The sequence below is a fragment of the Cherax quadricarinatus genome, chromosome 77 (genome assembly GCF_038502225.1).
Source record: "Cherax quadricarinatus isolate ZL_2023a chromosome 77, ASM3850222v1, whole genome shotgun sequence".
Taxonomy (NCBI): domain Eukaryota; kingdom Metazoa; phylum Arthropoda; class Malacostraca; order Decapoda; family Parastacidae; genus Cherax; species Cherax quadricarinatus.
In genome coordinates, this window is record NC_091368.1 from 2970652 (window position 1) to 2990651 (window position 20000).

At 43.9% G+C, this 20000-nt stretch overlaps 2 protein-coding genes across 3 annotated transcripts in view; one reads left to right on the forward strand and one right to left on the reverse strand.

Annotated features, from left to right (window-relative positions):
* Positions 1 to 992, forward strand: part of Trhn (tryptophan hydroxylase) — a 41575-nt gene extending 40583 nt beyond the window's left edge. For both annotated transcript variants that reach the window (XM_053796053.2, XM_053796052.2), the window contains exons 14-15: positions 124 to 280; positions 672 to 992. In XM_053796053.2, coding sequence (XP_053652028.2) covers positions 124 to 280; positions 672 to 755 — 241 coding nt within the window. In that variant the 3' untranslated portion in view covers positions 756 to 992. The remainder of the gene's footprint in view (positions 1 to 123; positions 281 to 671) is intronic.
* Positions 993 to 4291: 3299 nt separating this feature from the next.
* The window catches only part of LOC128702042 (uncharacterized), a 30110-nt gene continuing 14401 nt past the window's right edge, over positions 4292 to 20000 (reverse strand). Inside the window, exons 5-9 of the mRNA XM_070101404.1 lie at positions 19759 to 19846; positions 6102 to 6222; positions 5261 to 5436; positions 4867 to 4964; positions 4292 to 4507 (exon numbers count right to left, since the gene is read on the reverse strand). Coding sequence (XP_069957505.1) covers positions 4303 to 4507; positions 4867 to 4964; positions 5261 to 5436; positions 6102 to 6222; positions 19759 to 19846 — 688 coding nt within the window. The 3' untranslated portion in view covers positions 4292 to 4302. The remainder of the gene's footprint in view (positions 4508 to 4866; positions 4965 to 5260; positions 5437 to 6101; positions 6223 to 19758; positions 19847 to 20000) is intronic.

The following is a 20000-nucleotide window of genomic DNA, read 5'->3' on the forward strand; positions in this document are numbered from 1 at the left end:
CCTCATGTAATAGATAGACCTTAAACCCCATTAACCAACCAACCAACCAATGACCCTCGTGTAACATATAGACCCAGCTTTCTCTTCTCAGCCCTCTCTCTCTTACTCACATTATTTTCCCAGGGACTACGTCTCAAGGATTCAGAGACCTTTTGGAGTGCGCTACAATCCTTACACTCAGAGCGTGGAAATCCTCAGCAATGCTGAGAAGATTGCTGCCTTGGTGTCAGAGCTGAGAGGAGACCTGTGTATCGTCAGGAACGCTCTGCAGAAGATCCATGTAAGTGTCCAGTCAAGGAGGAGGAAGAAGAGGAGGGGGAGGAAGAGGAGGAGGAGGAAGAGGAGGAGGAGGAAGAGGAGGAGGAGGAAGAGGAGGAGGAGGAAGAGGAGATGAAGTGTCCCTTGAAGTTGAAGTTGTTTATTGTTTATTCAATTGTGACTGGCAACATTCCCACATTTTCAGTAACATTCTTGCTGTAATTTCAGCATCACTCCCACAATTTAACATTTCAAGAAATTTAGCTTCATCATTTCTACAATTTTAACATCATCATTCCCAGAATATTAATATCATCATTCCCACAATTTTAACATCATCATTCCCTAAATTTTAACATTATCATTCCCACAATTTTATAATCACTGCTAAAATTTTATCATCACTGCTACAGGAACATGATGAAGATGTGAACATTGAGAACATCACCAGCATCTTAACATCAGCTCTCAAGACTGAAGACTCTACGAAGACTTAATTACCTCTCTCTCTCTCTCTCTCTCTCTCTCTCTCTCTCTCTCTCTCTCTCTCTCTCTCTCTCTCTCTCTCTCTCTCTCTCTCTCTCTCTCTCTCTCTCTCTCTCTCTCTCCCTCTCTCCCTCTCTCTCTCTCTCTACCTTTTTCCTGTCTATATTTCGACCCTCTGGGTATATTTTTAAATAGGATTGAGTGATACATAATAGTGTGCTTCCTTAGGAAAAAAAGACATACATATATACTAGAATAAAATTGTATGTATATATATATATATATATATATATATATATATATATATATATATATATATATATATATATATATATATATATATATATATATATATATATATATATATATATATATATATATATATATATATATATATATATATATATATATATATATATATATATATATATATATATATACATACATAAGTCTGTGTAACACTGTGATAGATTCATTTACTTTAGGTCAATGTTGATCATATTAGGTCACAGAGAGGCTGGTGACCTGACCTGACCTGCCCTTGACTTTTATTATTGACCTTCCTGGTTGACCTGCTGTAGTTGATGTCTATTGACCTGAAGTCTGATGGAAGTGTATGGAGACTATGTTACTCAGTAGATATACTACTACTACTACTACTAATAATAATAGTACTACTACTACTGCTATTATTACTACTACCACTACTACTATTACTACTACTACTTAAAATAAGCCTGACCTTAAATTTAGGTTGACCTTGCACTAAGGTGTGACCCCTGAAGACAAAAATAATAACCTTTCACGGGGGTTGACCCCAAGGGAAGACCTTCACTGACCCCAGCTAGTCAATAGTGACCTTCCTTGACCTTTGACCTCACCTGAATATAATCTTCCGCTAAGCAACATTGACAATAACACTGTAATATCTAGCAGAATGACTCGCGTGTATAAATATCGAAGATAATATAATTTTAAGGCAATGTAATTTTAAAATATAATATCAGAAATAATGTAATTGGATATTTTATGGAATATAACTTAAAATAGCAGATTACTCTACTAGAAATAGCCATTCTATTAGTTATCGCAATTAACTAACCGTGAAGGTATCTATATTAGCTAATAAACTAAAAGAAATTACCTGTTCTTTATTTATCCAGATATATATATATATATATATATATATATATATATATATATATATATATATATATATATATATATATATATATATATATATATATATATATATATATATATATATATATATATATATATATATATCACACATCCCTACTGCTGGTGTTTGATTTCCCTTGTGTGTTGCAGTTTTGCTTGCATTTCTATCTTCGTGTGAGGTTGGTGTTCTCTAGGGAAGGAAGAGTGTGAGGTCTTGAGTTATCGTCTGGCACTTAAAGACGTTTTGTCTGGTAAACGTTCTGTACTCTGACAGGATTGCTGGCTTCTTTTCACAACTGTCTGGTGAAGAAGTGAGATGACGTGGTAAATCTTAATTGTCCCCCAGGAGGCGACCCATACAAGTCAACTAACACCCAGGTACCTACTTACTAGTAGGTGAACAGTGACAGGAGGTGTCTTAGGGGAACACGGCCTAATGTTTCCACCTGTACCGGGTCAGTTCCGTTATCGCCACTGTGAAAGACGCTGTTGGTGTTCCGTAGTGGAAGGCTTGCCCCTAGGTGCCTGTCTACCCATTGTTGCGTCATGACGCAGGCAACGCACCGCTGGCTTGCAAGGGAGTAACAACCGGGGGTTGCAACACAGTGTCACGCCTGAGCGACACAGACTTGTTTCTCGGAGTCGTTATGCATTTTGCACTCACTGATTGCAACAACAGAAGCAACAGCCAAGTGATGGTCATCATTCTAAAGTGGGAAGTTATCGTCAGTGCAACATCCAAGAAAGTACCAACAGTGCGAGTAGATGGTAGTATGTAGGATATATATACACTGAGAGGTGTATGTCTCTCAGTGTATATATACTGAGAGGTGGATGTCTCTCAGTGTATATACACTGAGAGGTGTATGTCTCTCAGTGTATATATACTGAGAGGTGGATGTCTCTCAGTGTATATACACTGAGAGGTGTATGTCTCTCAGTGTATATATACTGAGAGGTGTATGTCTCTCAGTGTATATACACTGGTAGTTTACATTAATCACAATTTTGGGTATTAAAGTATTCTAGACTGGTGGTGTACAGGTCACATGCAGCCTTAATGACCCTCGTGTAGTAGATAGACTTTAAACCTCATTAACCAGCCAACCAGGTAGTCGAGTTCACACAGTGACTCAGAGCTTCTCAGCATGCAAGACATCTTCGTCTCAGCACCTGCTTAGTGTATGTTATTTAAGTGGTCACACATGCTACTAAGACAATTGTAAAAATCTAATCAAGTATACGGTACCTATGTAAAATGACCTGTGTATAGGTCAGCATGCATATCGGGGATTACCAATAGACCCCAGGCTGTCTTCAAGACTCCCTGGCTGTCTTCAAGACCCCAGGCTGTCTTCAAGACTCCCTGGCTGTCTTCAAGACCCCTGGCTGTCTTCAAGACTCCCTGGCTGTCTTCAAGACCCCTGGCTGTCTTCAAGACTCCCTGGCTGTCTTCAAGACCCCAGGCTGTCTTCAAGACTCCCTGGCTGTCTTCAAGACCCCTGGCTGTCTTCAAGACTCCCTGGCTGTCTTCAAGACCCCTGGCTGTCTTCAAGACTCCCTGGCTGTCTTCAAGACCCCAGGCTGTCTTCAAGACTCCCTGGCTGTCTTCAAGACCCCTGGCTGTCTTCAAGACCCCTGGCTGTCTTCAAGACCCCTGGCTGTCTTCAAGACCCCTGGCTGTCTTCAAGACTCCCTGGCTGTCTTCAAGACCCCTGGCTGTCTTGAAGATGGAGCTGAACAGGCACCTAATGTCAGTACCTGACCAGCTGGGCTGTGGTACGTGCTCTGGATGGCGTGTGACTAGCATTAACAGCCTGGTAAACAGGCTCTGATGCACCCGGAGATGTAGTTGAGCACTGGGCCGCGGGGGGCGTTGACCCCTTGATTCATTGCTCCTTCACGAATGCACTAACAATATTATTTATTAATAAGGAGAAATAACGTATTTTCACCATAAATTTTTTAATTATAAACATTTTAAATAAACAGTTTGATAATTTGTCAATAGAGATATAAGGTATATGTAAATATTCTTATATATGCGATGTTTAAGAATATTATTTGATACATCTGAAGTTTAAAAGTAATTACTTTAAGTGAAACAAAATTTCTAATTAATAATAATAATAATAATAATAATAATAATAATAATAATAATAATAATAATAATAATAGTAATATCATATATATATATATATATATATATATATATATATATATATATATATATATATGTATATATATATATATATATATATATATATATATATATATATATATATATATATATATATATATATATATATATATATATATATATATATATATATATATATATATATATATATATATTAAAGTCCCATTCCAATAATTTTAAACAAGATTGATATTCATTTTGGAGGAGAGATATTTCCAGACCTTGACAACGTCCATGTCAATAATGTGATCAGTGGGCAGTGGACAAGTAGGGTAGTAAGTGGAACAATTTGCAGTGGGCGAAATAAAGCCGTGATGAGCAGCAGACATGTATCGCCATATGAGAGAATCATCAGTCATCTTCACCGGGCCATAGTCAGGCCTGCAAGGAACGCATGTACACAGGTGCAGGGATATATATATATATATATATATATATATATATATATATATATATATATATATATATATATATATATATATATATATATATATATATATATATGACACAGATCTGGTCTTCAAGACTACCCTGGAAGACCAGTGAGAGGCTGAAGACCCAGGGTGGATCAATGTCACCAAACAGTTCTCCCTACCTGCCCCGTCGACTGATTATTAATTAAAAAATTGACGGTTCATATATGCAATTTAATAAGCAAATTGATGTTTCATTAAATATATTTCACCGCTGATTTTTACCTAAGTTCCCCAATTAAGATCAGACTGAAATGATCATCTTACCTGAGTTCCTTCATGAAGATTTGGCTGATGGGAGAAAATCTGTCAGGATCAGCTGTCAGCTCACATATCAGACGCTCCTGACACGACATGGCTGACACCTTACAACATAAACAACAATATATATCCTAGTTTAATTTCAAATCTTTTATGGTAAGCATTGATCCATGAAGTCAAAAATATCAATAATGTAAAGTTACGAGTAAAAAAAAAATATGAGGAGGTCACAGTTAGTGGCCATGACAAACTTTACTAGCATTCTGAAGTGCTGAAGCATTACGTTATATACAACAGTATTACAAGTTGAATATAGAATTACTGAACTGTACAACCTTGTCTCATCTATCTCTCATTCATCACCTCCCATTATCATATCTGAAATCACTACAGTGATTACCTGAAGCTGGTCGAAGTAGAGAGAGAGACGACTCAAGGAGTGTTCGTAAGAAGGGTCCCAAGAGAGGTCCTCAGGAACTGTCTTGTCTACCACGACGCTGCTTAGCTGTAAGGACCGTCCGTTGACAGGTGCCAGTGTCGGCAGTGCCAGAGATAGTGGCATGTTAAGTAATAAGCCTGGGAAGTAGCACTTACATAAATAATGAGCATCATGTCTGGGGGACATATTAACCTAACTGTCTGAGGTACTTGTTAGAGAGACTGCGTGTCACCTGTACACCAAGTCATGATTACTTTAATGTAAACTACCAGTGTATATACACTGAGAGACATATACCTCTCAGTGTATATACACTGAGAGATATACATCTCTCAGTGTATTTACACTGAGAGGCATATACCTCTCAGTGTATATGCGCTTAGAGATATACACTTCTCAGTGTATATACACTGAGAGACATACACCTCTCAGTGTATATACACTGAGAGACATACACCTCTCAGTTTATATATTTCTATGAAACAGTATTAAGTTAATCACTAATGACCCGATGAAGAGTAGTTAACTTAAGTTAAACTGGGAAGTAGTTAACAATATCACATGTAAATGATCATCTGACGTCAACAAACAGCGTGAATTCGTTATCGACTTACTAAATAATTATAAAAAACTTCTGAATCACTATGTCTGAGAATTATTGGGAAGTTAAAAGAGAGATTTATATTCACACACACACACATACACACACACACATACACACACACACACACACACACACACACACACACACACACACACACACACACACACACACATACAACAGAGTTAGGTTAAGACTTACAGAACTTAATTGGGTTCTTAAGATTAGTAAAGAAGTATCTCTCTTCTCTGCTGCCTCCTGTCGTCGACCTGCTGCCTACCATTGCTGCCATCACTGCCACAATACACACTTCCAACCTCATCTACAAAAGTAAGAAAACAGATATAAATATATATATATATATATATATATATATATATATATATATATATATATATATATATATATATATAAACAAACACTGATCTCTGGCTGAAGGAGACTCGAACCTACGAACTTTGGAACAAGGTACGCAGTGCTATACCATTCTCACCACACTGGACCGTTGTTAAAATCTCTAGTAAGGCTGATGCATGCAGGGGATGAGATGAAAAGCTGTAAGCCTTCTCCCTGAAAGCTGGCTGCCTTGGATCAAAAGTCTAGCGCAAGCTGGACTCCAAGGTATTGTCCAGTGTGGTGAGAATGGTATAGTACTGCGTACCTTGTTCCAAGGTTCGTAGGTTCGAGTCTCCTTCAGCCAGATATCAGTGTTTGTGCATATTTCGCCTGCTCTTGCGAATTCCTTGCATATATATATATATATATATATATATATATATATATATATATATATATATATATATATATATATATATATATATATATATATATATATATGTGTGTGTGTGTGTACCCTACAGGGGTCGAGTTGTAGCTCCTGGCCCCGCCTCTTCACTTGTCGCAACTAGTTTCACTCACTCCCTGATCCATGAACTTTATCATGCCTCTTCTTAAAGCTATGTATAGATCTTGCCTCCACTACATCAATCGCTTCCTCACAACTCTATGACTGAAGAAATACGTCCTAACATCCCTGTGACTTATCTCAGTTTTCAACTTCCAGTTGTGACCCCTTGTTGCTGTGTCACATCTCTGGAACATTCTGTCTCTGTCCACCTTGTGAATTCCTCTGACTATTTTATATGTCGTTATCATGTCCTCTCTATCCTTCCTATCCTCCAGTGTTGTCAGGTCGATTTCCCTTAACCTCTCCTCGTAGGACATGCCCATTAGCTCCGAGACCTGTCTTGTTGCAAACTTCTGCACTTTCTCCAGTTTCTTGATGTGTGTGACCAAGTGTGGGTTTCAAACTTGTGCTGTATACTTTAGTATGGGACTGACGTACACGGTGTAGAGTGTTTTGAATTATTCCTTGCTGAGGTATTGGAACGCTATTCTTAGGTTTGCCAGGCACCCATATGCCGCAGCAATTATCTGGTTGATGTGCTCCTCAGGAGGTATGTTCGGTGTTATACTCACCCCAAGATCCTTTTCCTTGAGCGAAGTTTGCAGTCTTTGTCCACCTAGCCTATACTCTGTCTACGGTCTTCTTTGCCCTTCCCCAATCTTCATGGCTTTGCACTTGGTGGGATTAAACTCCAAGAATCAGTTGTTGGACCTTGTTTGCAGCCTGTCCAGATTCCTTTGTAGTCCTGCCTGATCCTCATCCACTTGTATTCTCCACATTAGCTTCACGTCGTCTGCAAACAGGAACACCTCTGAATCAATCCCTTCCGTCATGTCATTCACATATACCAGAAACAGCACTGACTCCTATGCAACCCTGCTCGTCACAGGTGCCCACTCTGATACCTCATCCCTTACCGTGTGTGTGTGTGTGTGTGTGTGTGTGTGTGTGTGTGTGTGTGTGTGTGTGTGTGTGTGTGTGTGTGTGTGTGTGTGTGTGTGTGTGTGTGTGTGTGTGTGTGTGTGTGTGTGTGTGTGTGTGTGTGTGTGTGTGTGTCAGAACTTGCAATACTATACATCAACAAGTAACATTTTAAAGATCGTAGTTATTTCGTTCTCTTTGTACACAAGAAAAATTGTGAATGCCTTACCTTAGTTACCAAGTTCTCTGCCAGAGATCCTGATAGAGACGAAGATAAGGATGTTACCTCAGCAGTATTGTAGCCACGACTCTTACACCAGCAGTGTTGTAGCCACGACTCTTACACCAGCAGTGTTGTAGCCACGACTCTTACACCAGCAGTGTTGTAGCCACGACTCTTACACCAGCAGTGTTGTAGCCACGACTCTTACACCAGCAGTGTTGTAGCCACGACTCTTACACCAGCAGTGTTGTAGCCACAACTCTTACACCAGCAGTGTTGTAGCCACGACTCTTACACCAGCAGTGTTGTAGCCACGACTCTTACACCAGTAGTGTTGTAGCCACGACTCTTACACCAGCAGTGTTGTAGCCACGACTCTTACACCAGCAGTGTTGTAGCCACGACTCTTACACCAGCAGTGTTGTAGCCACGGCTCTTACACCAGCAGTGTTGTAGCCACGACTCTTACACCAGCAGTGTTGTAGCCACGGCTCTTACACCAGCAGTGTTGTAGCCACGACTCTTACACCAGCAGTGTTGTAGCCACGGCTCTTACACCAGCAGTGTTGTAGCCACGACTGTTATACTAGCAGTGTTGTAGCCACAACTGCTACACCAGCAGTGTTGTAGCCACGAGTGTTACACCAGCAGTGTTACAGTCACGAGTGTTGCAGCAGTAGTGAGACAACTCTCTCAGTGCTGACAGTATAATGGAGTGGCTTGCACAACACCAGGATAATCACCTCACTCCTTCTACTTCTAGTAGTCATGTCTTCCTCCTCATTTGACTCAGAGAAATAAGACTCTTGTGCAACATTTCGGTGTCATTATTGAGGAAATGTTTCGGCAGAAAGTGGCATCTTCAGTCCAGTACAGAGAAGAACGGTGAAAGACCAGGAGGAGGGAGTGTGAGGTAATTAGTCCCTCAACCTGTCATGTACTCACCTAATTGTACTCACCTAATTGTGGTTGCAGGGGTCGAGACTCAGCTCCTGGCCCCGCCTCTTCACTGATCGCTACTGGATCCTCTCTCTCTCTGCTTCCTGAGCTTTGTCATACCTCTTCTTAAAACTATGTATGGTTCCTGCCTCCACTACTTCACTTGCTAGGCTATTCCACTTGCTTACAACTCTATGACTGAAGAAATACTTCCTAACGTCCCTGTGACTCGTCTGAGTCTTCAGCTTCCAGTTGTGACCCCTTGTCCCTGTGTCCCCTCTCTGGAACATCCTATCTCTGTCCACCTTGTCTATTCCCCGCAGTATCTTGTATGTCGTTATCATGTCTCCCCTGACCCTTCTGTCCTCCAGTGTCGTCAGTCCGATTTCCCTTAACCTTTCCTCGTACGACATTCCCTTGAGCTCTGGGACTAGCCTTGTTGCAAACCTTTGTACTTTCTCTAACTTCTTGACGTGCTTGACCAGGTGTGGGTTCCAGACTGGTGCTGCATACTCCAGTATGGGTCTAACATACACAGTGTACAGTGTCTTGAACGATTCCTTATTAAGGTATCGGAACGCTATTCTCAGGTTTGCCAGGCGCCCGTATGCTGCAGCGGTTATTTGGTTGATGTGTGCCTCCGGTGATGTGCTCGGTGTTATGGTCACCCCAAGGTCTTTCTCCCTGAGTGAGGTCTGTAGTCTTTGTCCACCTAGCCTATATTCTGTCTGCGGTCTTCTTTGCCCCTCCCCAATCTTCATGACTTTGCATTTGGCTGGATTGAATTCGAGGAGCCAGTTACTGGACCACATGTCCAGCCTCTCCAGGTCTCTTTGCAGTCCTGCCTCATCCTCGTCCGATTTAATTCTTCTCATCAACTTCACGTCATCTGCGAACAGGGACACTTCAGAGTCTATTCCTTCCATCATGTCGTTCACATATATCAAAAATAGCACTGGTCCTAGAACTGACCCCTGTGGGACCCCGCTCGTAACAGGCGCCCACTGTGATACCTCTTCACGTACCATGACTCGTTGCTGCCTCCCTGTCAGGTATTCCCTTATCCATTGCAGTGCCCTTCCTTTTACGTGTGCCTGATCCTCCAGCTTCTGCACTAATCTCTTGTGGGGAACTGTGTCAAAGGCCTTCCTGCAGTCTAGGAAAATGCAATCTACCCAACCCTCTCTCTCGTGTCTTACTTCTGTTACCTTGTCATAAAACTCCAGGAGGTTTGTGATACAAGATTTGCCTTCCATGAACCCATGCTGGTTTTCATTTATAATCTTGTTCCTTTCCAGGTGTTCGACCACTCTCCTCCTGATAATCTTCTCCATGACTTTGCACACAATACATGTCAGAGACACAGGTCTGTAGTTTAGTGCCTCGTTTCTGTTTCCTTTCTTAAATATGGGGACTACATTAGCTGTCTTCCATTTCTCAGGTAGTTGCCCAGTTTCAAGGGATGTGTTGAAGATTGTGGTTAGAGGCACACACAGCATCTCTGCTCCTTCTCTAAGGACCCATGGGGAGATGTTGTCCGGTCCCATCGCCTTTGAGGTGTCAAGGTCACTTAAGAGCTTCTTCACCTCCTCCTCAGTTGTTCGTATGTCATCCAACACTTGTTGGTATATTCCCTCTTGATGTTCCCTTCTGTGCTGTCTTCCCACAGCCCTTCCTGTCTCTACTGTAAAAACTTCCTTAAATCTCCTGTTCAGCTCCTCACATACCTCCTGATCATTTCTTGTGAGTTCTCCACCTTCTGTCCTTAATCTGATCACCTGGTCTTTGACTGTTGTCTTCCTCCTGATGTGGCTATACAACAGTTTCGGGTCAGTCTTGATTCTCGATGCTATGTCATTTTCATACTGTCGCTGGGCCTCCCTCCTTACCTGTGCGTACTCGTTCCTGGCTCTGCGACTGATCTCCCTATTTTCGTGTGTTCTCTGCCTTCTGTACTTTTTCCATTCTCTATTGCACTTTGTTTTTGCCTCCTTACACCGTCGGGTAAACCAGGGGCTTGTTCTGGTCTTCCCGTTGTTACTGTTGCCCTTGGGAATGAACCTTTCCACTGCCTCCTTGCATTTTGTTGCTACATATTCCATCATTTCATTTACTGGCTTTCCTGCCAGTTCTCTGTCCCACTGGACCTCCCGCAGGAAGTTCTTCAACCCTATGTAGTCCCCTCTTTTATAGTCAGGCTTTTCCCATTCTACTCCTGTTATTCTCTCCACTTGCAGCTCTACTATGTATTCAAAGCACAGAACCACGTGGTCGCTAGCTCCTAGGGGACTCTCATACTTGATGTCCTCAATGTCTGAGCTGCCCAGGGTGAACACAAGGTCCAATCTTGCTGGTTCATCCTCCCCTCTCACTCTGGTAGTGTCCTTAACATGTTGGTGCATGAGGTTTTCCAGCACCACGTCCAACATCCTGGCTCTCCATGTTTCGGGACCCCCATGTGGCTCCAGGTTTTCCCAGTCAATCTCCCTGTGGTTGAAATCCCCCATAACCAGCAACTTTGCTCTGCTGGAGTGAGCTCTTCTTGCCACCTCAGCAAGTGTGTCCACCATTGCTCTGTTGCTCTCTTCATATTCCTCTCTTGGCCTCCTGCAGTTCTGTGGTGGATTATACATCACTGCAATGACCACTTTGTGTTCCCCAGACTGAAGTGTACCTGCTATGTAGTCTCTTTCTCCTGTCTCATCTATTCCTTCCATTTTCTCGAATTTCCATCTGTTTTTTACGAGCAGAGCAACCCCACCTCCCCCCCTACCCCTTCTATCTTTCCTCATGATCTGGTATCCTGGTGGGAAGATTGCATCTGTTATTGTCTCCATGAGTTTTGTTTCTGTAACTGCTATGATGTCTGGGGACTTCTCATTGATTCTTTCTTGCCATTCCTCATGTTTATTCGTTAATCCATCTGCATTTGTGTACCAAACCTTCAACTTCTGTTCTAATACTGTAACTGTGGTGCGGGGGGTGGAAACAGAGGGATCGGTGTATGATGGTTGGTTTGGAATGTTCAGTTGCCTTGGGGGTGTCGTGGCTGGAGTCCTTCTGCAGGTGTTTCTGGGGGGTGCGCTTGTCCTTCCATTTGATCCTGGGTTATTCTGCTCTCCTTTTTCATTTCCTCCCATTTCTCCTTTCGTTTTTGAACTCTCTCTTTCATTGTCTTCCTTTCGTCCTGTGTTCTGTCTCGGTCGAGGTACACACTCCGGAACTCCTGCTTGCCTCTCAGCCGTGCTTTCTCCTGCAGGATCATGGTTCGGGTTGATTCTGCCTTGAAAATTACTTTGAGAGGCCGATTCCTTTTCTTTGTGAACCACCCAATTCTCCGAAAATTTGCCACCTGGGTCATGTCCCCCTCGCCTATCACCTTCATGATGTCTTCAATCGCTTTTTTCTCCTCCTGCTTTCTTTCATCATAAGTTTCCCCTTTAGCTTCGTCTAGCCCATAGACAAACACGGATCTCTCCCTTTCCACCTCCCACTGTGACTCCCATTGCATCCTCTGATGTGTTTTAGTTCCTTCCCGTGGAGTGTTCCTTCCTTCAGTCCCTTCCCTCGTTATGGCCCCTATGCTTCTTGGTTTATCCTTCCTGCTCACCTGCTCCTGGCCCCCACAGGTATCTGGTAAGGTCCTTGCACATGTCCTAGTTCCATCAATGTCTTCCAACCTCTCTTTCTGTCCTAGAGTGCTCCCTGTCTTTGTTTTGGCCCCATGTGGGTTTGACAGGACCTCTGCATACAGTTTAGTTTCCATGCTTCCTTCGGACCTGTTGTCTGTGTTCGATGTAGCCATTGCCGATGCTACTTCTGTAATATCTTTGTCTCTGTGCTGTTTCAGATGTCTCAGCTCCTCTTCTAATCTCTCTATCTTGATTTCTGCTGCTGTGGCCTGTTGCTTCCACCTTCTGCATTCTGCTGCTAACCTCTCTTCCATCTTCCTTTCCAGCTCATCTAGTCTCCTTCCCCAGTCTTCCTCCCTTTTTTGGAGCTCTATCTCCCATTCCTCCCTCTCAGATTCGTCCTTGGAGCCCCTTGTCCTCATCCTGGTTAGGGGGAGGGGAATAGATGGTTAGGAGAGGGGATGGATGGTTGTGGGGGAGGGGGAGGATGGTTATTGGAGGGGCAGAGATAGTTGGGGGAGGGAGTTAGATGGTTTGGGGGAGAGAGGGGATGGATGGTTATGGGGGAGGGGGAGGATGGTTATTGGAGGGAGGGAGGTTGTTGGGCGGGGGTTAGACGGTTTGGGGAGGGGTTAGGTGGTTTGGGGGAGGGGTAGGTGGCTAAGGTGAGGTGGTTAGGGAAGGAGTGTTACGTGTTTGTGTCAAGTGTTTGTGTCAAGTGGCGGAGGGTGTGTGTGTGTGTGTGTGTGTGTGTGTGTGTGTGTGTGTGTGTGTGTGTGTGTGTGTGTGTGTGTGTGTATGTATGTGTGTGTGTGTGTGTGTGTGTGGGTGTGTGTTACCCTTGTGTGTGTGTGGTTGTGTGTGCGGGTGGGTGGGTTTGGGGGGGGTGTGGTTGAAAGGTCCGTCGTGTAGGCACAAATTTAGTCTCATTTATCTTTCCCAATTATCTACTCTCTCCACTTATTGCCCTTTCTGGATTTACGTGTTAATTGTTGCTGGTTATTATCATTTTCCTTGTTCACATTGAGAGAGGACTTCCTAGCTTCCTAAGTATTCTTACTGCTAATAACTACCGGTAGTAACACTGCCTGTGTGCGTGTGTGCGTGTGTGTGTGTGTGTGTGAGTGTGTGTGTGTGTGTGTGTGTGTGTGTGTGTGTGTGTGTGTGTGTGTGTGTGTGTGTGTGTGTGTGTGTGTGTGAGAGTCTTGTGCGGTGTAGTTACTGGCCGCAACTTCTTGTGACCTGACAACTCTCCTGGGACCTACCCTAGCACCGTCTTACAATGTTGCCCTTAAAAGCTTGTCCCACCTACCTTCTCACACTCGTCAACACTATATTCTCTATGTCTATGCTATTTCTAATCTAATTCTGGTAATAACTTGCAGGAGTGAGTGACCAGTATCAAACAGTATACAAGGCCAGCCAGGGCCGTCAACATGCAAACCACAACTAGGCGAATAAACTTGCGGTTGACAGTTGCCAGCTGCTGATGACGTAGTCGTACGTAGGCCTTAAATCCCTATTTTGGAGATCCTTCACCCGTGATGATTATAACCATATATTCCGCTTCCTCACTTCACTCTTCACTGATGATAGTATACACTTCACATTATATACACTTCACTTCATATGTATAATGGCACACAACTTGTCGTGACGTCACTTCATCAGGCCTACCGCTACCAATGTGGCAACAGCGCCTAAGACCCCCAACGGTTTGCGCTTTGAAATATTATGATTTCAGCTTTCCTCTCACTTTCTTTAACTAATAACTTTAATTATCACTCGTAGTATTGTTCACTGACGTTCCACTACCACTGATTACTTCTAGCTGGTAGCACAAGCTATCAGGTCCAACTCGTGTGTGTGTGTGTGTGTGTGTGTGTGTGTGTGTGTGTGTGTGTGTGTGTGTGTGTGTGTGTGTACTCACCTAATTGTGCTCACCTAATTGTGGTTGCAGGGGTCGAGACTCAGCTCCTGGCCCCGCCTCTTCACTGATCGCTACTGGATCCTCTCTCTCTCTCTGCTTCCTGAGCTTTGTCATACCTCTTCTTAAAACTATGTATGGTTCCTGCCTCCACTACTTCACTTGCTAGGCTATTCCACTTGCTGACAACTCTATGACTGAAGAAATACTTCCTAACGTCCCTGTGACTCGTCTGAGTCTTCAGCTTCCAGTTGTGACCCCTTGTCCCTGTGTCCCCTCTCTGGAACATCCTATCTCTGTCCACCTTGTCTATTCCCCGCAGTATCTTGTATGTCGTTATCATGTCTCCCCTGACCCTTCTGTCCTCCAGTGTCGTCAGTCCGATTTCCCTTAACCTTTCCTCGTACGACATTCCCTTGAGCTCTGGGACTAGCCTTGTTGCAAACCTTTGTACTTTCTCTAACTTCTTGACGTGCTTGACCAGGTGTGGGTTCCAGACTGGTGCTGCATACTCCAGTATGGGCCTAACATACACAGTGTACAGTGTCTTGAACGATTCCTTATTAAGGTATCGGAACGCTATTCTCAGGTTTGCCAGGCGCCCGTATGCTGCAGCGGTTATTTGGTTGATGTGTGCCTCCGGTGATGTGCTCGGTGTTATGGTCACCCCAAGGTCTTTCTCCCTGAGTGAGGTCTGTAGTCTTTGTCCACCTAGCCTATACTCTGTCTGCGGTCTTCTTTGCCCCTCCCCAATCTTCATGACTTTGCATTTGGCTGGATTGAATTCGAGAAGCCAGTTGCTGGACCACATGTCCAGCCTGTCCAGGTCTCTTTGCAGTCCTGCCTCATCCTCGTCCGATTTAATTCTTCTCATCAACTTCACGTCATCTGCGAACAGGGACACTTCAGAGTCTATTCCTTCCATCATGTCGTTCACATATATCAAAAATAGCACTGGTCCTAGAACTGACCCCTGTGGGACCCCGCTCGTAACAGGCGCCCACTGTGATACCTCTTCACGTACCATGACTCGTTGCTGCCTCCCTGTCAGGTATTCCCTTATCCATTGCAGTGCCCTCCCTTTTACGTGCGCCTGATCCTCCAGCTTCTGCACTAATCTCTTGTGGGGAACTGTGTCAAAGGCCTTCCTGCAGTCTAGGAAAACGCAATCTACCCACCCCTCTCTCTCGTGTCTTACTTCTGTTACCTTGTCATAAAACTCCAGGAGGTTTGTGATACAAGATTTGCCTTCCATGAACCCATGCTGGTTTTCATTTATAATCTTGTTCCTTTCCAGGTGTTCGACCACTCTCCTCCTGATAATCTTCTCCATGACTTTGCACACAATACATGTCAGAGACACAGGTCTGTAGTTTAGTGCCTCGTTTCTGTTTCCTTTCTTAAATATGGGGACTACATTAGCTGTCTTCCATTTCTCAGGTAGTTGCCCAGTTTCAAGGGATGTGTTGAAGATTGTGGTTAGAGGCACGCACAGCATCTCTGCTCCTTCTCTAAGGACCCATGGGGAGATGTTGTCCGGTCCCATCGCCTTTGAGGTGTCAAGGTCACTTAAGAGCTTCTTCACCTCCTCCTCAGTTGTTCGTATGTCATCCAACACTTGTTGGTATATTCCCTCTTGATGTTCCCTTCTGTGCTGTCTTCCCACAGCCCTTCCTGTCTCTACTGTAAAAACTTCCTTAAATCTCCTGTTCAGCTCCTCACATACCTCCTGATCATTTCTTGTGAGTTCTCCACCTTCTGTCCTTAATCTGATCACCTGGTCTTTGACTGTTGTCTTCCTCCTGATGTGGCTATACAACAGTTTCGGGTCAGTCTTGATTCTCGATGCTATGTCATTTTCATACTGTCGCTGGGCCTCCCTCCTTACCTGTGCGTACTCATTCCTGGCTCTGCGACTGATCTCCCTATTTTCGTGTGTTCTCTGCCTTCTGTACTTTTTCCATTCTCTATTGCACTTTGTTTTTGCCTCCTTACACCGTCGGGTAAACCAGGGGCTCGTTCTGGTCTTCCCGTTGTTACTGTTGCCCTTGGGAATGAACCTTTCCACTGCCTCCTTGCATTTTGTTGTTACATATTCCATCATTTCATTTACTGGCTTTCCTGCCATTTCTCTGTCCCACTGGACCTCCCGCAGGAAGTTCTTCAACCCTATGTAGTCCCCTCTTTTATAGTCAGGCTTTTCCCATTCAACTCCTGTTATTCTCTCCACTTGCAGCTCTACTATGTATTCAAAGCACAGAACCACGTGGTCGCTAGCTCCTAGGGGACTCTCATACTTGATGTCCTCAATGTCTGAGCTGCCCAGGGTGAACACAAGGTCCAATCTTGCTGGTTCATCCTCCCCTCTCACTCTGGTAGTGTCCTTAACATGTTGGTGCATGAGGTTTTCCAGCACCACGTCCAACATCCTGGCTCTCCATGTTTCGGGACCCCCATGTGGCTCCAGGTTTTCCCAGTCAATCTCCCTGTGGTTGAAATCCCCCATAACCAGCAACTTTGCTCTGCTGGAGTGAGCTCTTCTTGCCACCTCAGCAAGTGTGTCCACCATTGCTCTGTTGCTCTCTTCATATTCCTCTCTTGGCCTCCTGCAGTTCTGTGGTGGATTATACATCACTGCAATGACCACTTTGTGTTCCCCAGACTGAAGTGTAGCTGCTATGTAGTCTCTTTCTCCCGTCTCATCTATTCCTTCCATTTTCTCGAATTTCCTCATGATCTGGTATCCTGGTGGGAAGATTGCATCTGTTATTGTCTCCATGAGTTTTGTTTCTGTAACTGCTATGATGTCTGGGGACTTCTCATTGATTCTTTCTTGCCATTCCTCATGTTTATTCGTTAATCCATCTGCATTTGTGTACCAAACCTTCAACTTCTGTTCTAATACTGTAACTGTGGTGCGGGGGGGGTGGAAACAGAGGGATCGGTGTGTGATGGTTGGTTTGGATTGTTCAGTTGCCTTGGGGGTGTCGTGGCTGGAGTCCTTCTGCAGGTGTTTCTGGGGGGTGCGCTTGTCCTTCCATTTGATCCTGGGTTATTCTGCTCTCCTTTTTCATTTCCTCCCATTTCTCCTTTCGTTTTTGAACTCTCTCTTTCATTGTCTTCCTTTCGTCCTGTGTTCTGTCTCGGTCGAGGTACACACTCCGGAACTCCTGCTTGCCTCTCAGCCGTGCTTTCTCCTGCAGGATCATGGTTCGGGTTGATTCTGCCTTGAAAATTACTTTGAGAGGCCGATTCCTTTTCTTTGTGAACCACCCAATTCTCCGAAAATTTGCCACCTGGGTCATGTCCCCCTCGCCTATCACCTTCATGATATCTTCAATCGCTTTTTTCTCCTCCTGCTTTCTTTCATCATAAGTTTCCCCTTTAGCTTCGTCTAGCCCATAGACAAACACGGATCTCTCCCTTTCCACCTCCCACTGTGACTCCCATTGCATCCTCTGATGTGTTTTAGTTCCTTCCCGTGGAGTGTTCCTTCCTTCAGTCCCTTCCCTAGTTATGGCCCCTATGCTTCTTGGTTTATCCTTCCTGCTCACCTGCTCCTGGCACCCACAGGTATCTGGTAAGGTCCTTGCACATGTCCTAGTTCCTTCAATGTCTTCCAACCTCTCTTTCTGTCCTAGTGTGCTCCCTGTCTTTGTTTTGGCCCCATGTGGGTTTGACAGGACCTCTGCATACAGTTTAGTTTCCATGCTTCCTTCGGACCTGTTGTCTGTGTTCGATGTAGCCATTGCCGATGCTACTTCTGTAATATCTTTGTCTCTGTGCTGTTTCAGATGTCTCAGCTCCTCTTCTAATCTCTCTATCTTGATTTCTGCTGCTGTGGCCTGTTGCTTCCACCTTCTGCATTCTGCTGCTAACCTCTCTTCCATCTTCCTTTCCAGCTCATCTAGTCTCCTTCCCCCAGTCTTCCTCCCTTTTTTTGAGCTCTACCTCCGATTCTTCCCTCTCAGATTCGTCCTTGGAGCCCCTTGTCCTCATCCTGGTTAGGGGGAGGGGAATAGATGGTTAGGAGAGGGGATGGATGGTTGTGGGGGAGGGGGAGGATGGTTATTGGATGGGTAGAGATAGTTGGGGGAGGGAGTTAGATGGTTTGGGGGAGAGAGGGGATGGATGGTTATGGGGGAGGGGGAGGATGGTTATTGGAGGGAGGGAGGTAGTTGGGCGGGGGTTAGACGGTTTGGGGAGGGGTTAGGTGGTTTGGGGGAGGGGTAGTTGGCTAAGGTGAGGTGGTTAGGGAAGGGGTGGTACGTGTTTGTGTCAAGTGTTTGTGTCAAGTGGTGGAGGGTGTGTGTGTGTGTGTGTGTGTGTGTGTATGACGGTGTGTGTGTGTGTGTGTGTGTGTGTGTGTGTGTGTGTGTGTGTGTGTGTGTGTGTGTGTGTGTGTGTGTGTGTGTGTATATGTGTGTGACGGTGTGTGTGTATGACGGTGTGTGTGTGTGACGGTGTGTGTGTGTGTGTGTGTGTGTGTGTGTGTGTGTGTGTGTGTGTGTCGGTGTGTGTGTGTGTGTGTGTGTGTGTGTGTGTGTGTGTGTGTGTGTGTGTGTGTGTGTGTGTGTGTATGACGGTGTGTGTGTGTGTGTATGACGGTGTGTGTGTATGACGGTGTGTATGTGTGTATGACGGTGTGTGTGTATGACGGTGTGTATGTGTGTATGACGGTGTGTGTGTATGACGGTGTGTGTGTGTGTATGACGGTGTGTGTGTGTGTATGACGGTGTGTGTGTATGACGGTGTGTGTGTGTGTATGACGGTGTGTATGTGTGTATGACGGTGTGTGTGTATGACGGTGTGTGTGTGTGTATGACGGTGTGTGTACACGTCATAACAGATCACAAAGGCTACCCATTTTTGGACTATTTATTAAATCATTTATAAATTACATAAGAATAAAAAGAAATAACTTAAGCGTAATTATAAGTTAAATAAAAATACATAAAATTTTATCCCTTATATATATATATATATATATATATATATATATATATATATATATATATATATATATATATATATATATATATATATATATATATATATATATATATATACACTGGTAGTTTACATTAATCAGTATTTTAGGTATTAAAGTATTCTTGACTGGAGATGTACAGGTAATATGCAGCCTTAATCACCCTCATGTAGTAATCTTTAAACCCTATTAACCAGCCTTTTCAAACCAGCTGCAAATTTACTCTTGACGAGACGAACTGCCAGAGTTTGAGGAGAGGCATGTGAACGATGCGGTCAGCAGGCATGGAACAAGTGGGATAAACCGTGGAACAATTTACAATGGGTGAGGTGAAGCCCTGACGTGAAGCTGACATGTACCTCCACATGAGTGAGTCATCAGTCATGGTCACTGGCCCATTAACAAGCCTGTCAGGAGAGAAGAAAACACACACACCATCATTCCTTCAATCGCTAGCTTATTATTAGCGTGTTGACATCACACTTGAGATGACACACAAAAGAGGCAGCATCCACTCTTGCCCATATAACTAAATATTAACATATAACTATACAGTATGCT